The sequence below is a fragment of the Felis catus genome, chromosome D2, assembly GCF_018350175.1.
Source record: "Felis catus isolate Fca126 chromosome D2, F.catus_Fca126_mat1.0, whole genome shotgun sequence".
Taxonomy (NCBI): Eukaryota; Metazoa; Chordata; class Mammalia; order Carnivora; family Felidae; genus Felis; species Felis catus.
Window position 1 is genome coordinate 3,467,626 of NC_058378.1, and position 26,107 is coordinate 3,493,732.

General features: G+C 38.3%; 1 protein-coding gene across 8 annotated transcripts in view; it reads left to right on the plus strand.

The window, feature by feature from the left end:
- Positions 1 to 26,107, plus strand: part of PCDH15 (protocadherin related 15) — a 1,549,353-nt gene that overhangs the window by 1,143,483 nt on the left and 379,763 nt on the right. For all 8 annotated transcript variants that reach the window (XM_045040943.1, XM_045040941.1, XM_045040940.1 and 5 more), the window contains one exon: positions 15,532 to 15,640. In XM_045040943.1, the coding sequence (XP_044896878.1) occupies positions 15,532 to 15,640 (109 nt within the window). The remainder of the gene's footprint in view (positions 1 to 15,531; positions 15,641 to 26,107) is intronic.

The following is a 26,107-nucleotide window of genomic DNA, read 5'->3' on the forward strand; positions in this document are numbered from 1 at the left end:
TTAAGTCGTGAAGGATAACTCGGGGTGAGAGTCCTGTTGGAAACAAGAGGATGCTTCTTTTGCTTTATTCACCTTTCATTAACCGGAAACCGATCAAGAGTTGAAGGTATATTGTGTTCCAAATGAACATCCAATAGGGTAAGTTCAGTTTCTTCAATGCCTAGGATATAATACGTACGATGAAACTGGCCATCTAAAATTACTTATTTATATTCCCCATCTTATTAATCTCAGGAATGTTTCTGCAAAGCAAAATGGCAGTGTGGATATAATTGTTGCTGGTATACTTTTCCTTGAGCTGATGCACAAATGGGTTTTATGTTTAAAATTTTCCACAATATCAGATTAAATAAAACTGGAAAATGCCACTAATATCTTTTTTTTTTTAGCTAATATTACATACCTGTATGGTCTATTAAATTAAAAATACCATAGTTGATATCTACAATAGAGGTTAAAAAAAATTTTTTTTAAAGGGCACCTGGGTGGCTCAGTTGTTTAAATGTCCAGCTTTAGCTCAGGTCATGATCTCGTGGTTCCTGAGTTCGGGCCCCGCAGCTGACAGCTAGGAACCTAGAGCCTGCTTCGGATTCTGTGTCTCCTTCTCTCTCTGCTCTCTCTCTCTCTTTCTCTCTCTCTCAAAAATAAATGAACATTAATTTTTTTCAAAAATGTATTACAAGAAACAAGTTATTTATTAAAAAAAAAGTTTGAGTTTCAAATACAACTCAGTAAAGAATGCAATACAATGTGACCAAAGAGAAGAAAGTAAAACTAAGGAGATTCAAGACAGAAAAAAGAGGACTAAAGATGCAGGAATGAAGAAGGCGTCATTAATAATGAATAACTGTTAATACTTAGCACTTGCTAGGAGCTATGTGATAAGGATTAAACTTTTCTTCAGTTAATTACCAACCCGCTCAGGGAAAAAACTAGAACTCCTTTATTTACTTTGTGGACCAGCAGAGGGTGAAGCTCACAGAAGCTAGAGAACTTGAGAGGCAGGACCCTGTGTGGTCCTCGTGGACACATGAATACTGCCCCTGCCATGCAACTGTCTCCTGGGGTACCTTCCAGGAGCACATGAGTCCATGAGGGATAAGACAGTAACCATCAGATGGCCAAATAGAAGTATAACTAATTGGTGTTGACAAAGGCATTAGGTAAAGTGACCAAATGCAGTAACAAAGATACCATAGAATGAATGAGAATAAATCTTCCAAATTTTATAAAACACCTAGGTTTGAAGATTGAAAATGTTCAAACCATGAAACACAGTGAAGGTAAGGAGACCAATACTTAGAAGAGGCTGGTATGCTATGTTTACTTCAAGATAAAAGCAAATTTGGGGGCACCTGGATGGCTCCGTCGGTTAAGTGTCTGACTTCACTCAGATCACAGTCTCCTTATTGGTAGGTTCAAGTCCCGTATCAGGCTCTGTGCTGACAGTTCAAAGCCTGGAGCCTGCTTCTGATTCTGTGTCTCCCTCTTTCTCTGTCTCTCCCCTACTCACTCTCTGTCCCTCAAAGATGAATAAATGTTAAAAAATTAAAATAAAAGATAAAAGCAAATTTCTATTGGATAGTAAAAAAAATTAACAAAGAAAGAAAATATTAGTTATAATTCAGAAATCTGCTCCAAGAGAGACAATAGAGGAAATGTTACTTACTTATTTTTAATTTTTTTAACGTTTGTTCATTTTTGAGAGGCAGAGCATGAGCAGGCAGGGAGCAGAGAGAGAGAGGGAGACACAGAACCTGTGTCTGTCAGCACAGAGCCCGATGCGGACTCAAACTCATGAACTGCGAGATCATGACCTGAGCTGAAGTCAGACTCTGAACTGACTGAGCCACCCAGGAGCCCCTATCGAAGAAATTTTATGAAGGGAGAATATAAAATTCAGTCATATTTTCATTCAGGTGTGAAACAACTGGCATTCTCACAGCTTTAAGGACTCACATGTTCTTACTGAAAAAATACTCAGTGACTTATGTCACTTGACTGTTGAATAAAAATAAAGAATTTAGAAAGAAGTAAACCATGGTATAAATGTTTAGGTGTGAACATCAAAACCAATAAAACAAAGTAAAGTCTATAACCCAGCAAAACTTTAAGTATGTTAATTTCTCGCTCTCTGTCTCTGTCTGTCTGTCTGTCTCTCTCTCTCTCTCTATATATATATATACAGAGAATATATATAATATAATATAATATAATATAATATATGATAAAACATGACATAATATATATAATACATATGTAACTGAATGCAGGAATATAAAATAATTCTTAAAGGAAATGTAAAATATAAATAATAGTAAGGTGGTTTCAGTTCTCAAATTTTATTAACAAGGGCAGCAGGTGGCTGTGTGTGTGTGTGTGTGTGTGTGTGGCGGGGTGGGGAGGGCGTTCAGGACCTGGAGGAAGAATTGTCGCAAATTAGATACAACAAATGCAATGACATGGTATTTTCTTGTTTGGAATGCCATCATATTCATTTTCTACCAGTTTTGTTGCTGGTTTTCTGTAAACCCAGATTATTTGGATCCAGTTCCTAATTTTAAGTCATTGTACGTCCTTTCCACGCCTGCTTTCCATGCACGCACATTCCTGAACTTCACAGGTCTTATAGGATAGAGGAGGTCTGAATTGCTATTTTAAGTTTTTGTGGTGATAGACAAATCAATACTATTAAAACAGTGTAACACAATATGATAGAAACAGGATTATTTGGTTTGGGGAAGGGATTGAATTTTCTGCTGATGTCCATTTAAGATGGAGAAGGGCGAAAGCAAAGAAAGTGTGCAAATAGTTTTACTTTGCTCACAAAAAAGGAAAAAAAATAGTTAAAATTCCAGCCACATTTTGACGACTATTAAGTCCTTAGTATACAACTTTCTTGATAGACTGAAACATTAAATTTAAATGTTGGAAACATAATACCTGAAACTAAATGGAATTCAGCATTTAGAGAACCTTCAGATGGTGAAAGACTAAGCAGAAATCAAACAGAGAAAGAGGGATAAATTTGAATACATAAAAATGCCAAGTTTCTAGATGTCAAAAACAAGTAACATTAAAGGCAAACAACACACTAAAAAAATTGTAAGACTACTAACAAAGTGTTGATTTCTGTTCTATGCACATATGCCATGGAAATAAAATTTTAAAATATCAAAATCAAAAAAGATAGGCAAAGTAAATGAACAGAAGAATCAGCAATAGATATATCACATAAATTATGCTAGCAACCAAAGAAATGTAAAATTAAACCTTACACATATTTAGCAATACTCTAGGCATATATCACCCTCAGCATTCACAAATATGTGCTGTTATAAATACTGAGGAGGAAATAAACCATCACAGTCTCTCTGGAAAGCCATCTGGCAATTTGTACAAAGGAGTTCAACATGTTCTCGTTCCTTGATCCAGAAATTCTGCATCCAGGAATCTAACACATGGATAGAATTAAAGACACAGAATGATAACAAATCCGATACAAGCAACTCAAGTGTACAACAGTAAAGCCTAATTTATAACCCTAGTGGAAGTTGCATATTGTTTCAAGTTGTGTTTTTGAAGCATATTTATTGGCTTAGAACTATGATTATGAAGTAGTGAGAGGTAAAATAGCAAAATTCGTACATGCAAAGTGGTGAAATACCATGTGCGTGAATAGATGATAAATACGTGGGTGACAAATACTGATGGAAAATACCTCACCATGTGGGCAGTGGGCTATCACTGGGTTGTTTGGTTTAAAATACTTTGTCTTTGTATTTGTTTTTTTTTACTTTATTTATTTATTATTTTTTAATATGAAATTTATTGTCAAATTGGTTTCCATACAACACCAGTGCTCATCCCAACAAGTTTCTTCCTTAACGCCCCTTACCCATTTAGCCCACCCCCCACAACCCCTCCCGTAACCCTTAGTTTGTTCTCTATATTTAAGAGTCCCTAATGTTTTGTCCCCCTCCCTGATCTTATATTACTTTTGCTTCCCTTCCCTTCCTACAATCTGTTTTGTATCTTGAAGTCCTTGTATGAGTGAAGTCGTATGATATTTGTCTTTCTCTGACTAATTTTGCTTAGCATGATACCCTCCAGTTCCATCCACATAGTTGCAAATGGCAAGATTTTATTATTTTTGATTGCCGAGTAATACTCCATTGTATGTATACCACATCTTCTTTATCCATTCATCCATTGATGGGCATTTGGGCTCTTTCCATACTTTGGCTATTGTCGATAGCACTGCTATAAACATTGGGGTGCATGTGCCCCTTCGAAAGAGCACACCTGTATCCCTTGGATAAAAACCTAGTAGTCCAATTGCTGAGTTGTAGGATAGTTCTATTTTTAATTTTTTGAGGAATCTCCATACTATTGTCCAGAGAGGCTACACTAGTTTGCATTCCCACCGTCAGTGCAAAACGGATCCTCTTTCTCCGCATCCTTGCCAACATCTGTTGTTGCTTGAGTTGTTAATTTTAGCCATTCTGACTGGTGTGAGGTGGTATCTCATTTTGGTTTTAATTTGTGTTTTTTGATCATGAGTGATGTTTAGCATTTTTTCAGGTGTCTATTAACCATCTGGATGTCTTCTTTGGAAAAGTGTCTATTCCTGTCCTTTGCCCATTTCTTCATTGGATTATTTGGTTTTTAGGTGTTGAGTTTGATAAGTTCTTTATAGATTTTGGATACTAACCCTTTATGTGATCTGTCATTTGCAAATATCTTCTCCCATTCTGTTGGTTGCCTTTTAGTTTTGCTGATTTTTCCTTTGCTGTAGAGAAGCTTTTTACCTTGGTGAGGTCCCAGTAGTTTATTTTTGCTTTTGTTTCCCTTGCCTCTGGAGATGTGTTGAGTAAGAAGTTGCTGCAGCTGAGGTCAAAGAGGTTTTTGCCTGTTTTCTCCTCTAGGATTTTTATGGCTTCCTGTCTTACATTTAGGTCTTTCATCCATTTTGGGTTTTTGTATGCTATAGAAAGTGGTCCAGGTTCATTCTTCTCCATGTCGCTGTCCAGTTTTCCCAGCACCACTTGCTGAAGAGACTGTCTTTATTCCATTGGATATTCTTTCCTGCTTTGTCAAAGATTAGTTGGCCATACATTTGTGAGTCCATTTCTGGGTACATGCAAAAATCCTCAACAGGATGTTAGCCAACCAGATCCACCAACGTATTAAAAGAATTGTTCACGCCGACCAAGTGGGATTTATACCTGGGCTGCAGGGCTGGTTCAATATCTGCAAAACAATTAACGTGATTCATCACATCAATAAAAGAAAAGACAAGAACCATATGATCCTCTCAATAGAGGCAGAGAAAGCATTTGACAAAATACAGCATCCTTTCTTGATAAAAACTCTCAAGTAGGGATAGAAGGATCATACCTCAAGATCATAAAAGCCATATATGAAAGACCCACCGCCAATATCATCCTCAATGGAGAAAAACTGAGAACTTTCCCTGTAAGGTCAGGAACACTACAGGGATGTCCACTCTTGCCACTGTTATTCAGCATAGAGTTGGAAGTCCTATCCTCAGCAATCAGATAACACAAAGGAAAAAAGCTATCCAAACTAGCAAGGAGGAAGTCAAACTTTCACTCTTCACAGATGACATGATCCTCTATACAGAAAATCCAAAAAATTGCACCAAAAAACCTACTAGAACTGATCCATGAATTCAGCAAAGTTGCAAGATAGCAAATCAATGCACAGAAATTGGTTGCATTTGTATACACCAATAATGAAGCAACAGAAAGAGAAATCATGGAATTGATCCCATTTACAATTCCACCAAAACCCATAAAATACCTAGGCATAAACCTAACCAAAGAGGTGAAAAAAATGTATACACTGAAAACTATAGAATACTTTTAAAATTTTTTTTAATGTTTATTTATTTTTGAGAGAGAGAGAGAACATGAGCAGGGAAGGGGCAGAGAGAGAGGGAGATACAGAATCTGAAGCAAGTTCCAGGCTCCGAGCTGGAAGCTACACAGAGGAAGCTACAGAGCCCAATGTGGGGCTTGATCTCATGGACAGCGAGATCATGACCTGAGCCAAAGAGTCATGCAACCAACTTAGCCACCCAGGTGCCCCCGAAAACTATAGAAATCTTATAAAAGAAATTGAAGAAGACACAAAAAAAATGGAAAAAGATTCCATGCTCCTGGATAGGAAGAACAAATATTGTTAAAATGTTGATACTACCCAAAGCAATCTACATATTCAATGGAATCCCTATCAAAATAACACCAGCATTCTTCACAGAGCTAGAACAAACAATCCTAAAATTTGTATGGAACCAAAAAAGACCCCGAATAGCCAATGCAATCCTGAAAAAGAAAACCAAAGTAGGAGGCATCACAATCCTGAACTTCAAGCTATACTGCAAAGCTGGAATCATCAAAACAGTATGGTACTGGCACAAAAACAGACACTTAGATCAATGGAACGGAACAGAGAACCCAGAAATGGACCCACAAATGTTTTTATTTGTATTTGTACTTAACAGTATACTCCAAGATGATTTTTTCTTTATCAGAAAGACAAGAAAATAATTTTTTGCTATGTATCTACAGATGTCTTCCATGGCCAATGTGAAAATTGTGGACTTTTATGTGAAATTTTAATGTAATAATAATGAAAATTAAGCTATACTGTTTTTATGCCACTTTAATGGCTCACCCCAAAATATTCCTAGATTATCTATCAATCTGTCTTATATTTATCTATCTACCTATAGATTGTGGGTTCTTCTAACTCCCTTATCCAGCCTCCATCAGATGCAACCATATCCTGCCTTTCCACGAGTCTCACCTCTGCTACATGGATCAAAATTTACTTTCTTCAAGTTATGCATACTTGAATTTCTCTGATACTTGGTATTTTGAATATCTCACTCGGAGTAGTTTAACATGTGAGTTTTCTGTCAGGGCTCTCTCTTAATATTTATCAATAGATGTCTTTATTAAAAGAATTCTAAATGAACCTGTGTACATGTACTTTGAGTCCCTGTGACTGAGCGCTTCTCCGTAAGAACTTCTTAATAAATTAGGGAATTATCGCAGACTTTCTGTAAGCAAAGTGTAGGGAATGAGTTTATAAATTGGATGTAAAACTAGTTCAGCTTAGTATATTCACTGAAAAGAATTTCACTGAAGCTTCCGTTTAATAAAGTGAAATGTTCATTTTAAGTGAATATTCAACTCTGTGATACACCATCTTAAAGTTATGTTTAAGTCTAATCATTAGATAATTTTCTTTGCAGCTTTTAGATCTAAATCTTGGTCTAAAATCAAATAGTTATGATAGGCCCCCTTCATTCCCTCAAACATTTGATCAGGTATGCAATTCTAAATAAAACCTTCAAAATCCATGTCAGTGTCACGTTTCAAGAAAAATATGCAAGATATGGTAAAATTAGCTTCCAGCTAGAAATGAAAAAAAATCCCATCACTCTCTCTCTCTCTTTCTGCTTATAACTTGAAGCCAATTTTAATGCTAATATAATACAATTAAAATAATAAAGTAATCTTAATACTACGATCTATAATGACTTCCATTACTGAGCATGGCACTTACTGTTTTATTCATTTATATACTGTCTTTCATGAATCCCTATACTAATTAATGAAATGTAGATATTATTAACTTCACTATGAAAATTATGATTAAAAGGCTGAGGGATTAAACAACTTCTCAAGAGGTGATATTGCAACTTATTTGGCAAGACTGGAAAGTTTTACTTAGGATGCAGGAGCTCGCCACTCAGTCTCCTGGAATGTTTTAGAGACTGTTGATTACACTGAAGGCCATCGCTGTGAAGCACTTTGAGCCAACATCTGTGTATTCTGAGCATTCTTGTGGCCACCTTACTCTTCCCTTTAGGTGGGTGTAGTATCTTTGTGAATGAAAGATGCTCATACAGCCTCAGTATGTGTATTTGGATGTCTTACAGGAGCCCAGAGAGCAAGGCTAGGTCAGTGAGGCTCATGAATACCCTGAATAATACAGAACTGAGAAGTCTCTTATTCAACAGTTCTTAGTGCCTGTGTAACACATGTATTTCTGGTGCTGTCGATACAACCGATCCCTGCTCTCAAGAAAGTTCTAGGCAAGGAAACTCAGACACAAGGAAACTCAAACTTCTAGTGAGTGTTAGATAAATTTTAATAAGGAAGAGTGCAATATTCTCTGTATAGAAATGCATAAGGGAAATTATCAGGTATACCTCAGGTCAAAATATGTGGATGGGTAGAGGAAATAGACAAGTATAAAGGGAAAGAAAAATGGGTAAGTGGGAGAATGAGAAACTTTTCTTCAGCAAGACAACATTAATAGGGTCTAAATGAAAGCCATAGAGTGGGATATAATATTTATTGAACAGTCAGCTGATAAAAAGACTTACACTGTGATATATGGAGAGCTCTTATGAACCAGTAAGGCAAAGTAGGAGAACGGACGAAAGACATGAAACAACACTTCACAAATGTCCAACATTGTAAAACAGTTCAAATCACTGTGAGGTAACGATGCGTACCTACCGAATGGCTAAACTTACCAACTCTCAGCAGAGCAGTGGACCACTCACAATAGAACGTGAGCTCACACAACAAGTTTAGAAGACTTAAAATGGCAGGGACCTAGCCCATACATGCATGTCTGACAATTATTTTCTTATATTTCACACAAATGCCTTCATGTGTAAGAACACACGCAGAAGGACCTAGTGCTGTTCGTCACGGCATGCCCTGGAAACAACCCAAACGCCATCACCAGTGTGAAAAGGAAACAAAGTTGGGGGTGTCTGTCTAATGAACACAGTACATCCATTAAAACGAGAGTGCAGGGACTACACTTGATGTACCTAATTCCCACATGCATGCCGACCATGTAAGGCACAGTAATACTTGAACAAAGTCAGTAATTAAATAACATTGTATAGTTCTATTTGTATACAGTTTCAAACAAGTGAAATTAATCTATGATAATAGAAAGCAGGCCATCTTTAGAGTGGAAGGAGCAAGAGCGATTGATAGAAAATATAGAGAATAGAGGGCTTCTGAAATATTGACAATATTCTAGTTCTTAGTATCATGGCATTTAGAATTAAATACAACTTGGTGATAGTTCATCAGGTTATGGATTTATGGTTTATAAAAGTCTGTCATATATAGCCCTTCCATACAAAGTTTAGTTTTTAAAAGCAAGTTGTATTTTGTTGCAACAAATAATCCTTGTAAACACATCCCTGAGCATACGTTTCATTATTTATGTAAAATAAATTGCTCAAAATGAACTACTGGGACCTTATGAAGATAAAAAGCTTCTGCACAGCAAAGGAAACAACCAACAAAACTAAAAGACAACCAACGGAATGGGAAAAGATATTTGATATATCGGACAAAGGGCTAGTATCCAAAATCTATAAAGAGCTCACCAAACTCCACACCCGAAAAACAGCCCAGTGAAGAAATGGGCAGAAAACATGAATAGACACTTCTCTAAAGAAGACATCCGGATGGCCAAGAAGCACATGAAAAGATGCTCAACGTCTCTCCTCATCAGGGAAATACAAATCAAAACCACACTCAGATATTACCTCACGCCAGTCAGAGTGGCCAAAGTGAACAAATCAGGAGACTATAGATGCTGGTGAGGATGTGGAGAAACGGGAACCCTCTTGCACTGTTGGTGGGAATGCAAATTGGTGCAGCCGCTCTGGAAAACAGTGTGGAGGTTCCTCAAAAAATTAAAAATAGACCTACCCTATGACCCAGCAATAGCACTTCTAGAAATTTACCCAAGGGATACAGGAGTGCTGATGCATAGGGGCACTTGTACCCCAATGTTTATAGCAGCACTCTCAACAATAGCCAAATTATGGAAAGAGCCTAAATGTCCATCAACTGATGAATGGATAAAAAAATCCTGGTTTATATACACAATGAAGTACTATGTGGCAATGAGAAAGAATGAAATATGGCCTTTGTAGCAACATGGATGGAACTGGAGAGTGTGATGCTAAGTGAAATAAGCCATACAGAGAAAGACAGATACCATATGTTTTCACTCTTATGTGGATCCTGAGAAACTTAACAGAAACCCATGGGGGAGAGGAAGGAAAAAAAAAAGAGATTAGAGTGGAAGAGAGCCAAAGCATAAGAGACTCTTAAAAAACTGAGAACAAACTGAGGGTTGATGGGGGGTGGGAGGGAGGGGAGGGTGGGTGATGGGTATTGAGGAGGGCACCTTTTGGGATGAGCACTGGGTGTTGTATGGAAACCAATTTGACAATAAACTTCATATATTAAAAAAAAAATAAAAAAATAAAGACAATATTACAAAAATAAATAAATAAAATAAAATAAATTTCTTTTCCTAATTCAAAAAAAAATAATAAATTGCTCAAACTACATTAGGTCTAAGCAAATAAATATCAAAGGCAAAGGCTCAAAGAAATGTTTTATAAACAATGTAGGTATTAGAACTATAGATCAAATATGCAGTTGCAAGGATGGTCAGATGCACTTTTGGAATACAGCAGTCCATCACAGGATATACGACAAAAAATATATCTCAAAAACTTTTTCAGAGACACTTCAGAATAAAACAAAAGTATACAATTGAAGAACAGTGTCTTTAATCTTCTGTGCTTGCCAATACATTTATTTATTATGTGTATAAATAGTTACAGATATATCTATACATAGACTACAATAGCAGCATTCCAACTGAAACTTGCTTTCTCATTCTGGTGTTGAAGATGTAGAAGGAGTAACTAACCCTCACTTACCTCAACAGTCCAATCGCCTCTTGTTATTTTCTCAAAAAGAATTCAGCAGTTGAACCTGAAAGCATTGTCTTAGATATACTGAAAAGACAAGGCACCCCTCCAGAAAAGCTAATTGGATACGAAGCTTATGTCCCTAGGGGAATAATCTTGGGTTTTATAATCATAGAATTATGCAGCATTTCTACTGGAGACAATCTTTTCGTTATTGTTTAATAGTTTCTATGATTATCTTCATGACATGAATCTCTTTATATGAAATCACCATCACTAAATATGTCAGGGAATTTAACTCTGGGGACTCAAAGCGGGGAAATGTGAATCCACTCTTCTGTGTACTTTTAACATGTGCGCCTCAGCATGAACAGAATTCAGGAGATGGGACTTCTTCTCAAAGATATGAGTTCTTCTCAAAGACAAAGAAGGCTGCCTTCTCTGCAGAGAAGACAGATTTGCGTTAGGGGCAAGGCGCCCAAGAGCTTTGCAGTGTTTGGATGCCTTTTTTATGTGTCTCCTGGAATTCAACTTGATGAAGCAAATATGTTGCAAACAGTTCCTCACTAGGCTAGGCGGTGGGTTATTAGATATTTTGTGTGCACCTGCCAACAGAGCCTTCTGTGGAGACTAATTGAGCAATTACTGCAATTATATGGTCATAAGGGAACCTTGTAATCCTGTCCTTAAGGATACCCAAGCATAATTAGGCCATGGGTGAATTTCCAAGTTCTTCAGCATAATTCTTCTTCTCTAATCCAGCGGTAAAATTAGAAGCTAAGAGAAATAAGGGGGCGGGAGAGGAACGGAGCAGTAGTTACTATCTGCTTGAAGAGGATGGTTCTTCAAAAGAAATGCGTCTCCTAGTTTTTCCCCTTTTCTAAGGCCTGGGGAGCCTGCTCTGGCAGTGGTCACTGCGGGCCGGTTTCCTTCAGGTCTGGCTCCGTGTGGTGACCTGCTACCGGGCTGGAAAATTCAGTACAATACAAATTGACATGAATGTATTTAGTAAGTAGATATTAACTTGCCAAATATTATACATGATTGCATGTTTTTCCCCCCATAAAATTCTTTCTTTTCTAAGGAATAGTTTCTCGCTGGCATTTCCTTGGTTAGTTGTATGTCCTTCCAATGGCTGGCTATCTCCCATACAGAGATTTTTGGTGATGGAGAAGTTCAAAACTTGATGCATCTTATTATGTTGTTTCTTCTAATGAGTATATGTTTCATTTTCCAACTCTGGCTTAAATGCTACTTACCTTTATAAAAAATTTCATTACATACTGTAACAGTAGCATCCTACACAAAGTACAATATCCTTTAATGTTACATATTACCAGTGTTAGAAATTCTCAAGATTCAAGCAGCCCAATATACTTGGGATGTAATCTTAGAAATCATAGCTGAGAATTCATCCTTTTCACCTTTAAACCTAGATTTTCTTTAAAAAAAAAAAAAAAAAAAAAACCTCATGAAGAGTAGCCTAAGAAAAAATTTTTCTTAAGTCGCTAGTCCTTGTAAGAAAAGACAAAAATCAGTCCTAAGAAGTTATATAAGACAACTGTACTCCCAAATTTCCAGAAACTCATTGAAGCCTTCACCAAGAGGGTTTATTTATTGTATTCTCACTAGTACAACTTGCTCATTTATAATATTAAAATTAGTATAGAGTATGGAAACTACACAGTGAAACAGGACTGAATGGCTTTAAATTTTTTTTTTTTCAACGTTTATTTATTTTTGGGACAGAGAGAGACAGAGCATGAACGGAGGAGGGGCAGAGAGAGAGGGAGACACAGAATCGGAAACAGGCTCCAGGCTCTGGGCCATCAGCCCAGAGCCCGACGCAGGGCTCGAACTCACGGACCGCGAGATCGTGACCTGGCTGAAGTCGGACGCTTAACCGACTGCGCCACCCAGGCGCCCCAGGACTGAATGGCTTTAAATACATTTCATCCCACCTCCCTTCTTCACTTCTAGGCCCACTTCTCCCGAGACAGCCACATGCTGGTATTTCTAGTTTCAATTCTTCTGATTCTAGATGTCACGTAATTCTAAACGGCGTACTTGTTTCTTTTTATTTCTTCAGTTCTCACCATACATTTATTAATAACCAACTATGAAAGATGAGGAATTTAACTAGAACCTTTCCCTCCCTTTTGGTTTTGTTTATTGTGTTATTTTTAGTTTTTTTTTTTCCTGTTGTTCATATAATTTTAAAAAATATGACTGAAACCCCATTTCTCATTCCAGCAACTTGTGCAGGAAGAGGATTTTAAACTATGTGACTCATTACCCAAACTAAAACTGTATATGTGTTGGTCACTTAGCAGAGAAAGGTGTCAGCAGAGAAACCCCAATGTGATCTGGTCATGTTTAGCACTCTCCCAGAAGACCTCAGGTTCAGGTTTTTTTTCTTGTTTTGTTTTCTGTTTTTTTGTTTTGTTTTGCTTTTAATTCTAGGTAAGTTATTTCAAAAAGCAGGAGTCTAGGATCCCTTAGTATATTTCTCTGGCCATGGGAAGGAAGACAGGCTGCAAAACATCCTGAGAGTTGAATTCCCTTCGCAAGATCTGCATGCTACTGTACTTTTGGAAGACCCACCACAGATTTATTAGTTGAACCAGAACTGCAGTAGCTTGGCTGCATGCTGACTTTGGCTGATGCCATCAGGCTGCTTTGACAAATGTCTAGGATGACCTATCAGCCCTCCACTCCTGTGTTCAAACATACAGACTTGAAGAGCTTTGGATGCTTTCAGTGTCAGGAGAAATACAGGATTACAGAGGAAGGAAATTGTCTGTTGGGCAGGTGTGTGTGTGTGTGTGTGTGTGTGTGTGTGTGTGTGTGTGGTGAGAGAGAGAGAGAGAAGTGACACAATGATAGAGTGAAACAGAGAACGAGGGACAGAAATAGGGAACAAGGGAAAGAGTTGAGGAAGACTGTTGTATTGTGATGTGTTGTATTGTGTGGAAAGAACAACAACCAAAAGAACAGTAGTCATCCTGATTTAATGGAGTGATTTTGATATTGGTTTGACAGTTTCATGGATCTGAAGACACATTAAAAAGGTGAATACAGTATTACAAAGTTATCCCTACCAGGAGCTCTTTGTTTTTATGAAGATATTAAAAACGTTTGGGCTATGGAGAGCCTATTAGAGATTTTTAAGTCTGCAGAACCCCTAAGACGTATGTGAACTCCAAATATTTGCTCAATGATTACCTTTAATCATTTCAACTTCAAAAATTTAACATGTTTTAGCAATATACTTGTGTTTAATATAACTTACCGTAACTTAATCAAAATTAAGTATTCCACGTTACAGTTTCATATTCTTGCATTTCTTTTCAGCAGGCCACTACTCTACATTTCTGCTGAGATTAGAAAGTACTGATTTTATATAAAAGTATATGATACATTTCAAGGTTCTCTCATTTGAGAAGATGTAATATAAAATAACGTTGCAGTGATTCCTTAGACTGTGAAGTCAGATATGGAAACAGACATTATTTCCCTTTAAAATTACTAGTATGTTTGGACTGAGGGCTTGCAGAGACTTAAAGCAGTATTTCTCAGACTGTTTTCTAAGGCAATGTAAGAGTTCAAGGAGATGTTAATGGATGATTCTAGAAAATGTGCAAATAACACCCCCTTCTTAGATGGCCATTATGCAAATTAGCACAAAAGTCTCTGAAAAGACCTGCAGGAAAGTGGATTCACTTTTTGAAAGTTTCTTTCATATCCTGTGTCGCAAGCTTATCTGTGAAGAGTGCACATTTGTTTTTTCAGCATATTTGTTACAAAGAATGATTGATCATTCAGTACAGGGGCCAAGAAACTCTGTCCTACATACCATTCGTCTTTGTAAATAAAGCTTTATTGCAGCATAGTCATACCCACTTGGTTGATTTTGTGTTACATTGTCAGAGTTGAGAAGCTGACACGGAGACTCTGTCCAGCGAAGCCTAAATATATTTATTATCTGGTCCTGCACAGAAAACTGCTTACCAATCCTGATAGTGGAACAGAATACCACTGGACATCATATTGGCAAACACTGGCTTAGAGAAATATATTATGATTTTAAACAGAGTCCTCTTGCATATAATTATAAATTAAATTTATATGCATGTACGTACATGCATAATATATAATTAATTATGCTATATGACATTTGCAGTGATGGGGCTTTGATTTCTATTCAGTTAAAGCATTGATTTTTAAAATTTTGTTTTTAATGTAATTAAGGGATTACATTTTTAAATGTAATTTTTTTATTTTTTTTAATTTTAAATGTAATTAAAAAGTAATTTTTAAAACATGAGTTAGGAAGAAAAAGAATGTAAATATTCTTACAAATCTTGTCTACAGACAGATAAAATTATATTTGGTAGCCTCACACTTCTGATTTAATTATCTAGGGCAGATGCAGATTTATTGATCTCTTTCTTCCTCGTCTTCCTCTTAGGAGAAAACCCTGGTATAAAGTTCTAAGTGTGTAATTACTATGACTTTTCATTCTGACCCTGAGGACACATTGTTCCCTCTTTGAATTCAAAATTAACTAGTCTAATGTGTTAAATTTCAAATCTTGAAAGCTGAGTTTCACTACTAGTTCAGGTATTGCCTAGCTGTCCAGACTGTAATGTCTCATATCTGAGTGTCAGTTCTCCATGAGGCGTTAAGAATAAAGTGGGACTAAACGCTCCCATTTTTTTTTCCAGGAAGAACTGAACCCCATCGTGGTTACCCCGCCCATCCAAGCTGTTGACCAGGACCGGAACATTCAGCCGCCAGCAGATAGACCAGGCATTCTCTACTCTATCCTTGTTGGTCCGTATCTGGTAACATTTTACACTCTCACTCATCGTTCTAGAATCATGCATAAATAGTTGTATCCAATCAAAGGAAACACCTTTAATAACAAAGGTGGCCTTCTTAGAAGTTATTATTTTTATGTAAAAATAAATTCAGAAATAATAATTTTCGGGGTGCATGGGTGGCTCAGCAGGTTAAGCAGCCGACCCTTATTTTCTGCTCAGGTCGTGATCTCACTGTTGTGAGGCTGAGCCCAGCCTGCATTGGGCTCCACGCTCAGAGTGGAGTCTGCTTAAGATTTTGTCTCTCCCTGGGGCGCCTGGGTGGCTCGGTCGGTTAAGCGTCCGACTTCAGCTCAGGTCATGATCTCATGGTCCGTGAGTTCGAGCCCCACATCGGGCTCTGTGCTGACAGCTCGGAGCCTGGAGCCTGTTTCAGATTCTGTGTCTCCCTCTCTCTCTGCTCCTCCCCTGTTCATGCTCTGTCTCTCTCTGTCTCAAAAATAAATAACGTTAAAAAAAAAAAAAAAAAAGATTTTGCCTCTCCCTCTCCCTCTCCCCGTCCCCAGCTTGTGCTCTCTGGCGCTCTCTCACAAAACAAAACAAAACAAAACAAAACAAAACAAAACAAAACAAAAAAAAAACAAAACCACAACTTTCCCCTCAGAATTAGCTTTAGTGAGAAGTGTTAAAAAATGGAAAACTTTCATTAAGAAAGTGAAACAACTTTAAAAAAATAGGATATCAATCTACATATTGGTAACTTTCTCTGTGTTCCGTCACAAAGAATTCTCTAAGAAAAATTTGAAAAAAGTCCATTGAAAATGTACAGTTTGCTCTACTAGTACTTTATCATTGGTTGAAGACAATTATGTAATTCTGAGACGACGTGAGTGAATTAAATAAGGGCTTTTGGCACCATATGGGAGAAGGATCACGAGTCCCCAAAGGCTCACAACACGTTGTACCCTTGGCTGATTTTTCCTTGAAAAGATTCACAGGAGCTCTTCTGGCTCATCCTTGTACATAGACTGGTAATTGCACTGAAGCAAAAATGATGAGAATGTGATTATGCCACTCTTCCCAAATTGCTTTTGCTAAAACATGGATGTTGCTGCTTTGCATGGTTTAGAGTATCTAGAGAGACAGATGCATGTGAGACCATCCCTCTCTTAGTGAGAAAGGGGTTGCTCTTGAAATGGGCTTCAGAATGACTGTTCAGTGGAATTCAGCACTACTCTCAACTCCTGAGCCTTTAGTCTGTGTGTATGTGCACATACTTAACAATACAGCAGCCTACAAGACACCAGACAGATTGCCAAATATGATCCTATATCCTACTGAGAAATGCTGTCTGTAAAGAAAATAAAGCAGTTCTGTTTCAAGCCTTTGGTGTCTGGAACTGTGCACATATCATAACCCCATGGTAGAGATGAGATCATTACATTTTTAAAAAGTCCTTATGAACATAAGCGTCAGTCTTTGAAGTCTGTAAGGGCCTGGAGCATAGATCAAAAGAAATAACCATTGTTCATTTCATCAACTGGAGGTTTGATCGTATGTCAGTCACTGTGCTACGTGCTATAGATGCAAAGGTGAGAGGTAGAAGTTCTAGGTTAGGGAGGGGTGGAGAAAATTACGTAGAAAGTTATTTCGGCAGAAGGGTCAGGGTTCCCAGGTAGAACACAGGAGAGAAATTACCTAGAAAGTTGAGACAGCATGTGTAAAATTCAAAGGATGAACTTGAAAGCCAGTGTTGGAGAAGCCTGCTTCCCATGGTGGGATGAAATCCAGTGGTGTTCATGAGTTTCTTTCACTCTTAGAAATTATATTTATTTTTTCTTTTGATAAATGAGCACCTACTCTGTGGAGGGAGACAGATTCCTCACTTCGTGGAGCTGGTGTTCTGGCAGAAGCAAAGGCAACAAGCAAGAAACGTATTATGTGTTTATTATAGAAGAGAGAAGGTGGTCAGCACTGTGGGGAAAATGGAGCACAGAGAGGTGTTGTAGTATAAACTGCAGCATTAGATAGGATGATCAGGGCACACCTCACTGAACAGATGAGATTTGAGCAAAGTCTCACAGAAGCTGACGCAGTTACCCATGTTGATGTCTGGGAGAATAGGCGGAGATAAAAAACTGGAGCTTGCCTGCTGGGTTTCAGAAGCATCGAGGAGACCAGGAGTGTTGGAGATGAGTGAGTGAGAGGAAGTAGAAAGAGGAGGTGAGACACAGAGGGGTCAGAACTTACAGAGTCTAGTATGCTATCGATCGACTTTGTCATTTACTCTGAGCGAATGGAGAAGCCAAGGTAGTAAGGAGAACAGAATGATGTATTGGCGGCCTGTATCACCAACCACCAATGTAGTATGATGGATGGTCCTAAACAATAGACACAACCACTAGCACTGTCTTTGTTTTTACAAATAAGTTAAATAAAATGATGTCATTTATAGCATTTGCACTTCTAGAGGATGGGGCCTTGTACTGATAGTTTGAACTGTATTCAAATCCTGACTGTAACACTTATTAATCATATAATGCTAGGTGAGTTACTCATCTCTCTGCTTCAGATGGCTCCTCTTGAAAATGGAGTTTAGGGGCCCCTGGGTGGCTGAATCGGTTAAACGGCCGACTTTGGCTCAAGTCACGATCTCACAGTTCATGAGTGCGAGCCCCTCTGTTAGCACAGCCCCTCTGTTAGCACAGAGGCTGGAGCCTGCCTCAGATTCTGTGTGTTCCTCTCTCTCTCTCTCTCTGCCCCTCCCATGATCGCACTCTGTCTGTGTCTCCCAAAAATAAACAAACATTAAATAAATAAATAATAAATAAATAAAATGGAGTTATTAAAAACAGACCTTCTATAAAAAGGTTTTGAAAATTCGATTCAATATAGGTAAATGTGTAATAATGCCTGGGAAAAAGCTAGTGCTCAATAATGTTAATTCATGTCACCATTACCATTAGGAAGAAAAATCACCTCTCCTAAGTTAGACAAGACTGGTAAGAACAGAAGCACACACACACAGAGAAACGTGCACAACAGGATTTCCATGGCTCTGATTTTCCTTACTTGGCAAGACCTCTTCATTTTCCTTAAGTCCCCCCTGCCCAGTAGTTCTGAGTGCACGTCCCTCAGAGCTAGTTTTCTCAGCCTTCATGTGGACAGCTCCCCACTGCTCTCGCACATTCTTGGTGGTCTACTTACTAAATGGGAGGATGTGCATGTTCAGGTGTGCAGAAGGGCCATCCAAGGACTGTTGCCAGTTCCTTCACTGGTCCTACCGTAACTATCGTCAATGGTGGAAATAACTCTTCTACCACTGATCATCCCCAACAACCTCACCCTGTGTCACCTCAATCCACTGTTTCCTAGAGGTGTCCATTGGCTTTCTTCACAGAAAAATGATACCATTCTACCTGTGAAGGATGGGATTAGCAGGGATACTCTGAGTGAAAGATATTCAGAGTATAAGCGATTGAAAACTCAAAAAAAAATCCCTCAAAATTGACTCCTGCCTTAAAATGGAAATTCCTTTATCCCAAAATGGGATGACTTTTGGAGGGAATGAGGAAACCTCTGATAGCCAGCCTAACTGATGCCCCTTCTGTGTTTTACTCTTAGGACGATGAAATTTAGGTTTAAGTTGGAGCATTCACTAAAGGACAACAACAACAAAAGTGACAATAAAATCTCAAATGATTAAGTGCAAAATAGAATTTTATGGTAAACTAAAATTTTCCATAAAACTGACATAAATTTAGATGCACTGAATTTTTGGGGGTGTACTTATCATTTCACAAACACTGAATTATACATTTAAGAAAGTCCTTGTTACATTCAGTATAATAAAATCACAGTACAAGTAATATTAGATTAATATTTTAATAATTTAAGGAATTATTCCAGGTGAAGTCATTGAAAATAATCAAGGAAAGACTTGTGAAAAATCTCCCTTCCCTAAAAGCTGTGACAAACTAGTATAAACCAAAGTGAAATCATAATTTTGGATCGTTAATTGCTGAATTAACCAAGTCTTACAGCAACCCAGGGAACATTTATTCAAGAAAAACAGCTGACTCTTGGTTGTGTTTTTTTTTTAGCTTAGTGGAATTTTTCATTTGCCTGAGTCACATTGCCTGCTAGTTAGTTCAGGGGTAGCATTAAATACAACAACCTTGGAACACCTGGGTGACTCAGTCATGTCTGACTCTTGATTTCAGCTCAGGTCATGATCTCATGGTTCATGAGTTCGAGCCCCATGTCAGGCTCTGTGTTGACAGTGCAGAGCCTGCTTGGGATTCTCTCTACCCCTTTCTCTCTGCTCCTTCCCTGCTCACACACACACATGCTGTGTCTCTTTTCCAAAATAAATAAGTAAACTTAATAAAAATAACAACCTGCATTCCCAAAGTATCTTGACAGTCTCTTCAAAAACAACAAAACTGGAGCTCTTCCAAAGCCTCATTTCCAAAGAAACATCATGTGACCTGGCTGGTGGGTCCCTGGAAGAACCCATATAAAAGGCTAACTCAGATTTCACCCAGCACAAAAAGTCTTGTTTGAGGGATGGTTAGGGAGCAGTGGGGAAGGAGTTTCTCAAAAACAATTACAGGCAAGTGTTTTAACTTTGTTGCTGCCTGAAGCGATAGACAAAAATTGGAACACGCGATTGGCTAACCAGTAAGCTTAAAAAGAAAGTTAGGAATGATGTCCACAGGGTTTGCAAAAACGTTGACATATTTGTAGGAATCTTGAAAGGACAACAGTAAGAATAGTAGCGGGTGAATTTTCAGAAAACACCTGAGAAAGTCTTAAGTTTTCATATCTGGCTTACCTTGAGTTTCTGCCAAAGCAGAAAGAAAAGACTAGGGTGGAGCTTTAAACAGCAGAATTAAGGACTAACTGTGATCTAACATCAGCCAAGTGCTCCCAAACAAAGACTAGGATACTTATTGTTTCCAAGTATGTAAAAAATCTCCACCCCATCATTAACTAAACACTAAACCCAGTACAGGTTTCAGTGGCCCCACGTGACAAAGCAGGCATATTTTAGAGTTATCAGTTCAGAAAGCATTACTTGGAAAAACAAATGAGCAGCATCTTCAGCAGACGCTGGGGAGGGAAGAAATCTGATGTTCAGTGTTGTCACATAATATTGTTTGAAATGACCAGCTTTTAAGAGAACCTGGGACACTGGAATGAAACAGGGAAGAATGGCTGATACGCAGGGAAAATAAATCAACAAACGTGTTTCTGAGAGATTCTAGGCATTAGACTTAACAAAGACTTTCAGTTGGGTGTTTCAAAGATGTTCAAAGAGCTAAAGATGATCATGTGCAAGGCTCTAATGAGACAAAGAAGGGCATTTCCATGACTGTCCCCACATCGTCATTAACAAAGATATGATAGAATATGTGTTTATGTCTAATAATATAAGAAGGTCTCCTAACTTTTAGTTTATAATAGCAGCTTGTAATATTAGCGTTTTTAATGCTGGATGCTCATACCAGAGCATCTACTGTATGACAAATAATATGTATTAAATACAACATGTAGATAAGCATTACATACTAAAATGTAAATATAAAAATATGATTAATAGCTACTTTTGCCTATTATTCAAAGTCAGTGTGGTCATTATGATAATATTATGTATACTTTGGCAATTAAAGAGGTGGTATAACACATTGGTGAATAATGGAGACACCACATGCACCTGGGTGGCTCAGTCAGTTGAGCCTTTGATTTCTGCTCAGGTCATGATCTCGCAGTTTGTGGGTTCCAGCCCCATGTCAGGCTCTGTGCTGACAGGTCAGAGCCTGGAACCTGCTTCGGAATCTGTGTCTCCCTCTCTCTGCCCCAACTTCCGCTCACACTCTGTCTCCCTCTCTCTCTGCCCCAACCCAGCTCGTGCTCTCTTTCTCAAAAATAAATAAACATCTAAAAATTTTTTTTTAAATAAATAAAAGAAGAATGACAATACCAGGGGCTTCTGGGTGGTGCAGTTGGTTAAACATCTGACTCTTGGTTTCGGCTGAAGTCATGATCTCACATGAGTTTGTGAGTTTGAGCCCATGTCCACTTTATGCTGATAGCTCCGAGCCTTCTTGGGATTCTCTGTCTTCCTCTCTCTCTGCCCCTCCCCCATTCACACACAAACTCATGGGGGAAACATTTGGAGGGAAAAATAAAAAAAGAAGAGCAACATCAGACCCACAAACCTTAGGTTCAAATATTTTTAGAAACATGCATTAACTCTGATAAGTATTATTAAGTATTAGTATTTTTGTGCCCAGGCATACAGTATACTCATTTTGAAAAAGCCATGAGGAAGATACAGATTTAAATATGTATTTTAAGTGGATAACACAATGAAAACATGTCCTGGGCCCCCAAATCGCTCCTTTTGATATTTTGGATTTCACAAATACTTGGGGAAGAGTCCAGAATTTTCATTTATCTGCTTTTACTTTCTTCTTTTATTTTCCCAGTGCCACCTACCTTATAACTGCATCCTTTTCTACATGTTGGCCTTTCGAACACTAAGTCACCTCACACATAGTCTATTAGTTCATTCCCTCAGGTCTTTCTGTTTTCCAGGATGTTGATTCTAATTCTGAGTAACTTCCACTGGTTCAGAAATTTTCTTCTTTTCCTTTCTGGATTTATTATTGTCTGTTCCCAGGAACTTATTAGTAGCTAATAAGCTGGAGTATTGTGCAGTATTATTATTATTATCATGTAGGCATGAGAGAGAAGCTTGATTTTATGCCACACATTATTGGGAGATGTTTCTCCTACTATACAGGTCTTATTACTGAGTATCAGTATTGTTCATATTTTTATGGCTTCCCCTGGAAATTGTTCCAGAGAACTGTTCATTTCCAAACACATTGAGCTTCTTGTCCTGTCCCCTACAAGGATCGATAGAGTAGAATAATAAGCTACAAATACTGGAACTCTCAAAAATTTCTGCTAAAAATGAGAGCATTGATTGATCCAAAGATAAGTATGTTATCTAGGGTAATGGGGCATGTAGGGTATATGTTAGTAAAGGTACAAGTTTAAATATCCTTACAAAGAACCTCTAAAACACAGTGTTTTAAATCAAATAGAAGTATCTTTCTTTCTCCAGTAACAGCCCAAAAGGCTATGGCCCTGGGTTTGTGGGAAAACTATGATTCTTAATACTTAATACTTGGTTTGCTATGTTACTCGGCCAGTGGGGGGAAAGAAAGAAAGAAAGATAATGTTCAGGGCAAGAAACTTTGTGGAAATGAACCGAAATTCATCAAAACATGAAGACAGTGTAAGCTGAGGAAACATAAGGGAAGTTGTAGAGACTGTGGCTAGTGCTTCAGTTGTCTGTTCTTGTACAATAAACCACAGACATTAGTGACCTAAAATGGCAGCTGTGGTATTTCTCATATTTCTGTGGGTTGATTGGGATCAGCTGGGCAGTTCTTTTGTTTCACACGGTGTCGTTGAGGCTACTCAGATGTGTGCATTCGGCCGGGAGCTAGCCAGGGATAGAGACATCCAGTGTGGTTACGCCCCCCTTCCCCCCACTGGGCTTACCTTATTCTGTAGCCTTTCCCGCAGCTCATTGACTTTTTAGAAGGTACAAATGAAGGCTACCAGTTTTCTTAAAGCTTGGCCCCCAAACGGAATGGTATCATATCTGCCACCATTGGTCAAATCAAGCATGAATCTAGCCCCTATTCAAGAAGAGGGGGGCACCTGGGTGGCTCAGTCCATTAAGCATCCGACTTTGGCTCAGGTCATGATCTCACAGTTCATGAATTTGAGCCCCACATGGGGTTCTGTGCTGACAGCTCAGAGCCTGGAGCCTCCTTTGGATTCTTTGTCTCCCTCTGTCTCTCTGCCCCTCCCCTGCTCATGTTCTCTCTCTCTCTCTCTCTCTCTCTGTCTCTCTCTCTCAACAATAAATAAATGTTAAAAAAATTTTAATAAAAAAAAGAAGAGGGAAAATACTGGGCAGCCTACGTGGCTCAGTTGGTTAAGAGTCAGATTCTTGATTTTCTGCTCAGGTCATCATCTTATTGTTCATGAGATTGAGCCCCACATCAGGATCCTGGCTGACAGCATGGAGCCTACTTGGGATTCTCTCTCTCTCTCTCTCTCTCTCTCTCTCTCTCTCTCTCTCTCCCTCCCTCCCTCCCTCCCTCCCTTCCTCTCCCTCCCTCCCCTTGTCTCCCTTCCCCTGTGCCATTCTCTCTCTCTCTCTCTCTCTCTCTCTCTCTCTCTCTCTCTCTCAAAATAGATAAGTAAAAATTTAAAAAACAAGAGGGAAAATAGACTCTGCTTCTTGGTGGGAAGCCCAGAATTTGTAGCTGTCTCTAATCTACTTCAGGTCATGTGTGTGTATGTTAGATTTAGATAGTAAATAGTTGGATTGAACAAGTAACTTTTTCATTCCTTGCCCCATGAGTTAAAAATAGTTGAGTAAGCCCTGTAATGTTTAAACATTGTGCGTGCATTACCATTAGTTCAAACTTTAATGTTCACCATTTGCATAGAGTACTGATTACTATTAATTACATTGGATGTAAGTCCGCATTTCAAGTAATTCTACAAATTGTTTAAAAATGTCAGGCTGGGGGTGCCCAGGTGGCTCAGTTGGTTAAGCTTCTGATTCTTGATTTCGGTTCAGGTCATGAACTCGTGGTTTTGTAAGTTCAAGCCCTGTGTCAGGTTCTAGACTGACGGTGCAGAGTCTGCTTGGGACTCTCTCTCTCTCTTCCTCTCTCTATGCCCTTTCTGTGCTCATGCCCACACTCTCTCTCTCAAAATAAATAAACATTAAAAAAAATTGTCAGGCTGGGTTGATGTGCTTGGGTCTTCAGGATGTGACCTAATAGCATGATTCATTTAGTCCTTGTACTAGGAGCATGGGAGTGAGCATCCTGTCCCTTCGTGGTGTTCACTTTTGCATACATCATTAGTGTTCTTTTCCATCTGAGGTTCACTTGAAGAAATAGTTCTCAGCTGTTTATTCATTTTTGTGAGTATTCGTTTAGTGAAAAATGAACTCTACAAAACACAGGTCACTTTAGCCAGATATGAACCCAAGCCCACTGCCATGTGCTGAAGGCAGACAGGGGACAGTGCTTCTGTCCCCCTGTATGCACTGCATAGTCCCCATGCCTCCCTCAAGACTCCTTGCCCATGTCCCTATACACATGCCAAGAGCAGCAGGTGTCATCTTGAACAGTAAATATCTGTTAAGCATATTTTTGTATTGTTTTTGGACAAAAGAAATGTGAAATTAAAGTTTTAATATGGTGGTGGTTATATAGGTCTATACAATTCTCCAAAAACATCAAAGCTTATCTGTGCATTTAATTGTATGTAAATTGCACCACTAAATAACACCTTGGGCATCCCTGCAGTAACAATATATTAAATTTTGTCTAGATAATTGGGAGATTAAAGTGGCATTTTAGCATGTTATCTTAGTTATTATCAATGCATGGAATGTCAGAAGATTGAGGAAGCTATCAGAGCACTACATGAATGAGAGGGCAAGGCTTTAGGTGAGGAAGCAGAGTAGGACCACAGAAAAACACAGGAGGAGAGAATGGTGAGGACACAGGCAAGGAAGAATCACATGGGCAACACATGAAGAGTCATAAGAGAGGAATTTGGAATTGGAATCTGCATAGTCAGAAAAATGGTAGCATTATCAGCAAAAACTCAGTTCATGGTTTTTATACTTGTTTCAGGTTTAAATAAAGGTATGGGCATTTCATACACCGTAACACGGTGGTTCTCAAACTTTAGAGATTTTCAGAGGTGCATATTTCTGACCTTGCTTTTCAGGGATTCTCATTCAACAAAACAGGATGGGATCTTGGCTTTTCCCATGCAAGTGGACCAAGATCTACATTCTCAGAAGCACTGCCATAAAAATGCACCAGGACAATAACCCAGGAAAATCTTTGTAGTATTTTCCTACATTGAGAAATTGGATACTAATGGCGTAACTTTGATTTTTTTGAAAGACAAGTAAAAGCAGATTTGAGGTTTTATGTTCTTTAGTGGGGGATGGATTACAGAGTTTTTGGCACTGTTTCAGAACGGAAAAGAAGAGTGTATTATTCACTAGAAATAGCTCAACAAAGAGATTGCCAAGAGATGGATAGACCTGAAGAGATCTGGGAGACATGAGAGTAGGACGAGGGGAGTTTACTGTTTGCAGTTAGAACGATCAAAGATGCACATGAAAAGTGGGACAGCTGTAAGGCAAAATGATAAATTTAAAACTAACAGTAGAGAATGGCAAGAAATTAGAGGCAACATCTATCATCTGGGCACCAACCTAGGAATAATGTGATAACAAAAAGAAATGTGCTTTGAAGGCATAGATAAAAATATGGTTGAAATTATTGACAAAATTTTAGTTATATAACCAGGGCAGCAGGTGCATTGAATATCAAGAGAATGGAATTTTAAT